Genomic DNA, 10,855 nt, shown 5'->3' on the forward strand with positions numbered 1-10,855 from the left:
ATTCTCAGGTTATTTCTCATAAAAAAAAATATATTTTTAAATTTTAGATTTGATTAGGATTTAGGTTGTGTATTCCTTGATTTTATCTTAATTTATTTTTGATTTATTTATAGAGTATTAATTAATTTTTATGGTATTTTTATTGAATTTTCGGATTTTTAATTAATTTAGGATTTTATGAGTTTTTATTGTGATTTGCTAGATTTTGGTAGTTTTTATCTATCTTTAGTTAGTATCTTTTTTAATTTTAGATTTGATTAGGATTAAGGTGATTTATTTCTTGATTTTTTGTTGGTGTTTTCAAGTATCCTTAGACTTTAATTACGATAAAAAAATTAGAATATATTTTTAAGAAAAATACAATGAGAACTAAATTCTATGATTCTGTCTACTAAGTTAAGACACAACCCCAAGTCCTAATTCTAAAAGAAGGAATTATCTATCACTCTAATATAATCCTCATGAAACAGGAATGGTCAGTCAGCCAATTATACATATTCCTTCATTACCAAGATAACTGCACTAGATACTTATGTTTTATCTATGTCAGCCTGCTACATGATGACACCATTGTAAACATGAGGGAGCATGGTTTTCTAATAACAGGATGTTTGCTTGAAAGGCTTCTCTTGATTGCTTGATGGACATTATCAGTTTGAAATACAATCAAAAGTTAAAAACTTTATTTTCCTAGATCTCAAAAGTTATCTGAACAGATATTTTTCTCTTCAAAGTCCAATTACTATTTAAGTTGATGTGGTCATTGCTGGATTTTGTTGGGGTGCAACCTTAAGAATTAAGTTAGATTTCCTTCCTAGGTCTTTTGTTTTAAGTAATTTTAACTGTCCATTACCACCTATGAAGAAGTAAAGGGCTATAGAACCGTGCTAAATCTAAATTAGGGCTATGAAAATAAACTACAAATATTACACTGATTAAGGCCATGAGATGGTATGAGAAAAATGATAATTTGATTTAAACGGGTAAAGTACAATTTTTACTCATTTAACTTACGATTAAGAAAAAGTAACCAAAACATAATGCAATAAGGGGAAGACAAGTATGGTAACATATATAGAGAAGAAAAAGAAATAAGTAGACAATCACAAGATCTCTATGGCGCAAGCGACAGGGACGCATACCACACTTCAAGTCTTCAACCCCGCCCCCAAAAGCCTCCTCAAGGACATGCCCTCCGCCCCTGAAACCAACGCCGATTTGGGTTTTCGCAAGTTGCATAGGATCATCGACAGGGAAGATGATTACCGCCAGAGGAGGCTCAACAGCATAATCTCCTTCTCTGAAGAAGGACCTCTACCTCTCGCTTTCCCACAATCCTCCTCAACGACAATGGAAAAGAGGTAACTTAATTTTTTTCCCCTTTATTTTTTGTGTCTGATGAAATGCTTAGTAGAAGGGAAACTGAAATTTTATTTTGGTGATGGTTTTCAAAAGATGAATGATATATCAATTCCAATCTGTTTCTCTGGCTTAACAAAATAAAATAGCAAGAGTAGTAAAGCATTTCAGCAAGAACCTGTGTTTTGGTTATCAACCTTGACATGTCTTTGAGCCATAAAAAAAAATTGAAAATAAGAAGAGAAAATGATATCACTTTCCATAACCATAAATCTAAAAAAAAGGGAAAAAGTAATAAATGATGAGAATACATACATCAAATTTTCCATCATAGATCGTAGCACCAACCTGAGCCATATCGTGAGTCTCAAAGGTAATCACACCGCTCTGCCATGGGATTAACACTGTCATTACGAATACTTTCTTCAACCTACAAATCAAGGAGAAAAAATCACACATGTTATTTAATCCCTGAAAATGCATAGAAGCCAAAGATATATAAGGACTCTGTTGAATATCTGTTAAGATTTAGTTTATTATTAATCTAACAAAGAGATAAAAAGAAACTAAATATATCTAAACCTATCTCTATTTAAAAAAATTCAATAAAAATACCATAAAATTAATGAATACTCTAAAAATAAATCAAAAATAAATTAAGATAAAATCAAGAAAAAAACAACCTAAATCCTAATCAAATCTAAAATTTAAAAATGTATTTTTTTATGAGAATTAACCTGAGAATGACACGTTGAATTTTTTTATGAGAATTAACGTAAGAATGACACGTCACTAAGAATTAATGTCCCTAACTTTTTTTTAAAAGAGTGAGTTTGAAAGCTATAGCTTAAGTTAATTTGTTAATATATTACCAAATAATAATAATAATAATAATAATAATAATAATAATAATAATAATAATAATAATAATAATAATAATAATAATAATAATATATGTGTGCGGGTATGAGCCGGTTGGGTACTATAATGCTCATACCCGCACTCATACCCACTACTTTTTGCGGGTAATTACCTATACCCAACCTCATACCCATTTAGCGGTTTTTTACCCTACCCATAGTTGGTATTTTTTGCGGGTACCATATGGGCCCGAAACCCTATGGGTCCGAGACCCACTGCCATCCCTACATTTAGATTTTGGCAAAGATGAAGAGCTTCCTGTAATGACATTGAATTGTCTTAAGGTGGAGAGCATCGAGTTGCTACCCACGCGAGTGTGGGGACGGGAACAGGTAATTTTTTAAAACGCAGGTATGAGGATGGTTCTATAGTACCCTACCCATTGTCATCCATACTTAGTTGGAATAAACACAATAATGTCATACTTTATGATTTATCTTACACAATCCTAATTTGTGCTACTATCACATTCATTTTTTTTAAGATTAATTTGTTGCTAATTTCTTATATCTATGATTTGTGTTATTGTCTTCATATTCACGAAGAATGTAAAACGAGTTCCTGTTGATCTCAACCAGGCTTATAACAGAAGTCTTTATGTCAACTTTGCTTAGCATTTCTGAGTCTTCTATTTCATCCATTGTTTAATATATTTTTAATAATCAAGGTATTAATTGACGTATCAAATACAATAGACGTATTCCCCGTGCAACGCGCGGGTAAAAAAACACTAGTGGGCTAGCAATTAACATAATCCTACTGGAAAGGGAGCTTTTAAGCAAATAATTACTTCCTGTAATCCTCCTTCAGTCCTTTATTTTCTTTATACTATCCATTAGTTTTCTCTTTAAATAGAGAACATGATTTTGAAGTGTATGTTATTACAGGCTACTACCCATGTTGTTCCACATTATTGCCTACCCAACAATGGTCTTCTTATGAGTTATGACTAATGATATCGTGTGTCAACCTTGAAAATTAGCTAAAAGATAAAGGCATCTAATGTCATTAACACAAAGTTCTGCAGAGAAGTATATCGGAACTAACTGATATCAATTCTGCAAAGATATAAACCTGCAAGTTGGGTATAGTATGAATACTTCTCTTTTTGCTTTTTTTTGGCAGATAGATTGCATTGAGTTGGGTCATTGGATGTTATAAGATATTCAAGATAATGAAGCTAAGTTGCTGCAACTTGGATCAGTTTCCACTGTATAGAATATTTTTTTTGTAGGATGCAATGTACAAGAACAATTATCTAATAGGAAAATTACTTAGTTTGTACTTGCTACTTGAGTGAAGAGACATTAAGCAGTTGAAATATATAGTTATACATGTGTACTTTGAATGTGATGACTGAGTATTAATTAAAGCATTGTAGTGATATCTCTTTGTTATACTTAGTCCCTATTAATAGTAAACCCCAACTTACTCATTATGAATCTTATTTTGATGAGTCAAGTCAAGTGTAATTTTGTCAGGAAAGGCCACCAATTACTTGACTCCTCGAACAATCTTTTGCTTTGGTCACCGGTTGGTTAGGATGAGGCCACTGGCTTGATGCTTAGGTAAGGGTGATCATTTTAAGTATATGTTATGAATGAAGTACTAATCTGAAATGCATAAGCATGGAAGAATACCACTTTTTTGAAATGGGAAGACTAACTCTTCGAAATAAAATATTAATGAAAAATTTTCGAAACTAAATTAAGGGTAAACAAAAATTATTTTTTAAAATAAAATAACTAAATTAAAATAAATATATAGTAATTAGATTGAGAAAACTTATCATTTAATTAGGTTCATACCATGTTATAAGTTTAAAGGGTAAAAAAATGAAAGGATTTTCATATTTATTTTAAACTCACAACGATATATTTACATGGTACTTCATATAGCTACAAATTGCATTATTTAGATGGTATTACATTTTTTTGTAAGTAAGAAAAAACATAATTAATAAAAACATCAAAAAAGTATCAATTAATTGAAAAATTGTAAATATAATAATACAAATTGATAAAAAAAAAAGTTAAGAATGACTTCAAAAACTATTAAATTGTTATATAGAAAAAAAAAACTAAATAATGTAGCATTTAGAAAACACGGGTAAAAAAACAAATAAATAAAATGATTGTGCTCTTAGAAAAATATAAACAAAGATATTCATCACCAAAAAATAAATTTTTCTTTTCTTATATATATAATTATTTTTTACTTTTAATTTAAAAATTATCTTTTAATAAACATAATAAAAAAACACATATTTTAAAAAAATCACACGATAAACTAAAACGACAATCCCTAAAGCTAATGCTCATTAAAAACATAACGGTTAAAAAAATAATTAAATTAAAATTGAAAGAAATCATTTAAATACAATTTAATCTATTTTTCTTTTGACTTAGTAATTGAATGAATAATTGAGGTTGTGATAATAATATTTGAGTGTTATTAATCCTTTAATCTTCCACTAATGCCAAGTGATAAAATTTTCAAGCAATTTTTTATTATCTTTATAATAAACTTATACTAATTTCTTTTTCTTTTTCTGTATAGATTGAAATTATAATTTCTTTTGGGAGATGCGTAAAAAGGAGAAATTCGCATGACCTTTTGCATGACTCCCTACACTCTATTATTTGGTGTATTATTGTTTTGTACTAAAACATTATGGATGGCTATAGAGAAAAAGAACTACCTACACTCTAAATTCGCATGACATTTTGCATGACTCCCTACACTCTAAATTCGCATGACATTTTAATTCATGATTCTTCTTTTAGTAAATCTATAAAAATAACTAAGAATATGAAAAAAGAAATACACATTATAAATAAAAATGAATATCTCCATGTATTTCACGGGTCACAATATTAGAACTTGAATTAAAACTTCTCGAGTCAAAATATGTTTATATTTTCAAAAAAAAAAATCTTCTGTTTTTGTGCTCAATCAACAATTATTCTATATGAAAATTATTGTGACCTAAAAATAAATTAAAATCACTTTGTTTTTGGGTAGGACGTCTTTCTTTTAAGGAAATCATGATCGAGTCGAGATCATCCATATCACCGTGAGGTTATATCTTTTAGGGGAAAGTTTCTTTCATTCCACATGAAACAAAAAATAAAAATCTATATGAAAATGACCTAAATGCACATCAAATTTACCTCACATAATTTGCCTAGCTTAAAACTCTCATGTATTGTTATTTTTTCTCTTTTTTTATACTCTCTTTTATTTCTTAGATTTCTCTTCATATGTTTATTGTTTGACATAAATAAGGATGAAAAGACACACACAGATATATATAATAAATTCTTTTTTGCAAGAGAAAAAAAAAACACATTTATCATGAAAAAAATACTTACAAACTAATATTTTCTTATATCCAAAATTAAATTTTATCATTTATTAATCGAAAAATTATCTTTGACCATTGTTAAAAAGTACTCCACACACCCTTATTAATACCAACCGCCCTAATATATAGCGGTAGTGAAAATGTAACACACTTTCAAGTGTGGTACACATTGGGGGATGATAATGATAGGTACGAGTGATATTAATATCAATGTCCATTATCTTTTAATACATATAACAACAATAACACGGATTTTAAAATTTTTCGCAATAAAAAAATGAAAATCCCCCGTGCATCGCACGGGTAAAAAATACTAGTAAATAAAAAAAAGAAAGCACTACCTTCCTCGTGTTGATAGCGTGGTTGAAGAGTAATGATGGAACAATCATTGAAATTGTAAAGTGAACACATTTTTAATATATGGAGCATGGCGTGCCACTTAATTTAGTAGTAAATCCTAGAATCAAATCATTCTTTGTTTTGTTACGCCTAGAATCAAATAATAATTATTATTAAAATAAAATAAACCACGATCTTCTCAACATGGTAACATGGAAGTCTGATTTGCACAATTCATTGACTTTCAATGTTGCCAGTTTAGTTTTTTTTTTTAACAATCCGGTGAAGAAGGATTTATCGATGCTGATTTAGCATGAGTCTGATTTACGCTAAAAAAAAGTAGCGTTAGCTTTGGGCTCCATGGTTCGAATCCTGAGGATGACTAATTTACTAATATTACAATCAACTAACATTGACTTATAAAAAAAAGCTTTTATTTAATCAACGATAATTAATTATCGTAAGTCTAATCGACGTTAGTTTTTAGTAAGAAATAAATATCTTAACACTTTGGTTGATGCTGACCGACCTTAGTTGAGGGTGACACTAATTTCTTTACACTAAATTGAAGTTTCTTTTATATATGTTGAATATCGTAGTGGTAGAATGTATTGCATATTAGCTGTTGATTAGCTAGGATGGTCTGATTTCAAAAAAAAAAAAAAGCTAGGATGGTCTGGTCAGTTGAATAATTTATAATAAATGGTGCATGGCGTGCCACTTAGTTTAGTATAAATCCTAGAATCGAATAATATATTATTTAGAAAAAAAAGATATTATTTTATGAGGTTTATAAAAAAAATAAACCACACGATCTTAACCTGGAAGGCTGATTTGCAAAATAATGCATTGACTTTCAATATTTTTCAGTGTTTTTAGCATGTTGTTTTCTAAATAAAGTTTGATTTAAATTACTATAGTCTTAGGTAGACCAATGAGATTTAAAATAAGTGAGTTATAAATTTTATATTTATTTATTTATTTTTAATATAATTTGTCCACTAATACAAATAATGATTCAAACCTTTTCTCTGACTGAGGTTTAAGTTGATCTGTATCTCTTTGTTTATGTTAAAGATGCTTCCTAGCAGCAATTAATTGATAATAGTAATTTTTGTGGTACCCAGATTTTTTTTAGATATGGTACCCACATGTGATATTTTAAGTTATAATGAATTAATAACATATAGTTCTTAAGTTTGTTTATGTTATGTGATGTACAATTTGAAAATTAAAGTTTTTAATTCAACTTGCAACTCCAAGAGATCATATAAATTTATTTCATGTAAGGATCCTCTTCCACGTCCTATATTGAACATCCAAATCTTCTTCCATCATCTTCCTCTAAGTTTAAATTGTATGTTTTTTATTAGTCTATATCAAGGTGTTTTTTATTCGTCTATATCCGTGTTTAAATTTTAAGGTCATACCTTAATCTGGCTTAAGGTACCATAACATTAACCATTAATATTATAATATTATAGTACGTATCCCTCTTCCATGACTTTCTGGTAATCAACACGGATATATGGATTCTATTATTCTTCATTATATATTGATGAATTAAAGGAGAGAAATAAAACTCCAGAAGCTCAAATATGGTAACCATTACGGCTTCTCATATTGTCCTTCCGAGTCAATCAACTCCACAGTGTCATTTATGGCTGTCTGATATGGACCAAGTGGTGCGTCAACGGCACACACCCCTTGTCTACATCTTTAAAGCAAAACATGACCAGGATCACATAGAGAGGATGAAGGACTCTCTTAGCAAGATTCTAGTTCACTACTATCCCGTTGCTGGCCGTTTGAGCTTAGCTGAAAATGGTCGAGTGGAAATCAATTGTAACACCAAAGGGGCCATATTGCTTGAAGCTGAAACAACAAAAACAATGGCTGATTTTGGAGACTTTTCACCCTCTGACTACACCAAACAACTTGTTCCTACAATTGATTACACTCAGCCTGTTGGGGAGCTTCCCCTGTTAGTGGTGCAGCTTACACGATTCAATGGTGATGATGAGGGCCTTGCTGTTGGGGTTGCTTGGTTCCACCTTTTGTCTGATGGGCTTGGTTGCACTCGTTTCATCAACTCCTGGGCGAAGATAGCACGAGGGGACATACTAGAGCCCCATGAAATGCCCTTTTTAGATCGAACATTACTCAAATTCTCACACCCCCCTTTGGCACCACGTTTTGAACATGAAGAGTTGAAGCCTCTTCCACTTATTTATGGAAGCTCTGATTGTAGTGTTGAAAGAAATAAAACGGTAATTACAACATTGTTAAGACTCACGCCACTACAAGTAGAGAAGTTGAAGAAGCAGGCCAATGGTGATGTCCCAAAAGGGTCAAGACCTTATAGCAGATTTGAAGTTATTGGTGCACATATATGGAGATGTGCATCTAAGGCTCGTCACCTTGATCAGAATCAACCAACTGTGGTTAGGTTCAATGCTGAAAATCGCAATAGAATGGTTCCACCTCTACCTCGTAATTACTTTGGGAATGCTCTAACACAAACAGAAGCAACATGTAATATTGGGGAAATAACATCAAAGCCATTGAGTCATGTTGCACACAAGATAAGGGAAGCAATTGGGGTGGTGAATGATGAGTTCATAAGGTCACAGATTGATGTTATAAGGTGTCAGAACCATTTGGATGATGCAAGGGCTTTGTTTTTAGGTGGTGAAGGTAAGAATGCCCACTTTGGTGGGAATCCTAATCTTCATCTCACAAGCTGGATGAGCATGCCAATGTATGAAGCTGATTTTGGTTGGGGAAAACCTGTATACTTTGGCCTAGCATATGTTCCCCCTCATGACAGGGCGGTGACTCTTCTGAGCCCATATGGGGACGGCTCTGTTACTGTGTTAATGTTCTTCCAGATCGCACACATGAAACTTTTCAAGGAATTTTTCTACGCGGATATATCAACTTGTTACGGCGGAATTCTACTATCGGCTAGGCTATGAAAATTTCATACTCAACATCACCACAATTGTCTTAAGCTTCTTGTGTGTATGTTTTTTACGTGTGTTTCTGCAATTTCATGTGTTCAATAAATTTATTTAACCATGTAGAAATAAAACCTAAGAGATTGAAATTCTGCGATGTTCTTTAATTTTACTACCTATATTATTCTGCATTTCATAAAAAAAAATACTACCTATATTATTCTGTGTGCTTTCATACATTAACAATCACATTCGCTTCTATGATATTTATGCTCACTTGTCCTTTTTATCTCTTCTTTTCCTTTCTAGCTTATGTTTGTTTAAGAAAATTAAACTTATGGTATTCCATACTTGAATTGACTTGAAGAATCAACATCTAAAGATTTAGGCTAGATCAACAATAGAATGAATTATATGAGCTTCACACACTCTTAGTTGCTTGAAACATAACTTGATTTAGTGAAACTAAACCTAGCTAGCTAAGTGCTAGTCTTTATCATAATTATCTCTTTGCTTCTGAATCTAGTTCATTTACAACCCAAATATATATTGTCTTTTACTCTCTTGTGCTCTAAATAACTTTTCCTTCTTACAAATTGGTTTGTCTCACAATCTCTGTGGTTCGACAATCTTTTATATTACTTCGTGCGTACCGTACACTAAAAAGGTGGATAACCTCTAAGCAATCTGATTCCAAGTCAACCTTTTCAAAGCTTAAGTCTCAAGCATGTCATAAACTAACCTCCACAATAAATAGCTTAGCATAAAAAGAAGTTCCGTTACTGACACTGCAAGAGATGCTAGATACCCGTCGCTCATCCTGATCCCGTAAAAAAACACCACACCCCATTCTATGTAAGCTAGAAATTCAATTGTCATCCACATTCAAGTGAATCACACTCTAACGCAAGAATTCTTGAACTATGGAAACAAAATTCGATGGCGTTTCCTGAACATAAATTATAATTTGCCTTAAAATAAAATTAATAAGCCAACTTGAGTATGAAAAATATGATTTTTACTATATTTCCGATTCACCATAAAATTGCAATCGCAATAATATTATTTTAGAAGCCAAAAAATTTCATTCAAAACTAGCACAAGGAATGCTAGAACCGAATTAAAAAAAAAAGAGTTAATTAGGCTGGCTAAAAGCCATAGCATGATCAAGAGACTGAATTAACTATATACAGGACAACGAGTAGCAAAGCTATTCTTGAGTCCCCTCAACCAGTATATAAGAGATTAGCAAACAAACACATAGGCCTTCGCCAAAGAACTGAGGATTGGTCTCGGTTTTACCCACTCCCAACAAATTACACAGCCAAGCCAGCACGAAAAATAAGGGGACTACACCAGCTCAGCCGTTTAGTTTAGTCATAAACTTTTTTTTTTTTGAACTCTAGTCATAAACTTTAGAATCCAATAAGGAAAATGTTTTCTTCACACCTCATTTTAAGGTGGAAGGAGGTGGAGGGAGGGAGACAGTGGCGGAACTAGAAAAAATAATATGAGGGGGCTAAAATAAGGTGTTAAATATAAATTAAAGGTTTTTATTTGGAATGGACTCATATATACACAAAAAAATAATGATTAAATTATATACTCATTGAATATTTTTTATAAGTTATATTAATAATGTTGGAAATTTGTTTCATTTTTTTCAAAAGTTTCTCTTGAAAAAATATAATTCTTTTAGTTATTAGTTTTTTAGAGACATTTATATATTATGTTATGCTCTAAGACTATTAGTTTTTTTTTTCTTTTCAAAAGAAGACTATTAGCTTTCCTCTTGCAATAAAATCATATTTTAATATTGTACTGATTATTTAATTGTATAAAAGTTATTAAGTATAATTGAAATAATAGAAAAAAATAAGTTTATCAAAATGGAATGATTTGAAGAAGA

General features: G+C 31.0%; 1 protein-coding gene across 1 annotated transcript; it reads left to right on the forward strand.

The window, feature by feature from the left end:
- The first annotated feature begins 7,544 nt into the window (after positions 1-7,544).
- Positions 7,545-9,098, forward strand: LOC130726701 (hydroxycinnamoyl-CoA:piscidic acid hydroxycinnamoyltransferase-like). Its single transcript, XM_057577997.1, has one exon. It carries the CDS (start codon positions 7,585-7,587, stop codon positions 8,962-8,964), a length of 1,380 nt encoding a protein of 459 aa, XP_057433980.1. The 5' UTR covers positions 7,545-7,584; the 3' UTR covers positions 8,965-9,098.
- Positions 9,099-10,855: the final 1,757 nt, after the last annotated feature.

This window comes from Lotus japonicus, chromosome 6 (genome assembly GCF_012489685.1).
Source record: "Lotus japonicus ecotype B-129 chromosome 6, LjGifu_v1.2".
Classification (NCBI taxonomy): domain Eukaryota; kingdom Viridiplantae; phylum Streptophyta; class Magnoliopsida; order Fabales; family Fabaceae; genus Lotus; species Lotus japonicus.

Bases quoted from the DNA above. Each gene is read 5' to 3' on its own strand.
- LOC130726701 (XM_057577997.1), top strand. From the start codon at position 7,585: ATGGTAACCATTACGGCTTCTCATATTGTCCTTCCGAGTCAATCAACT.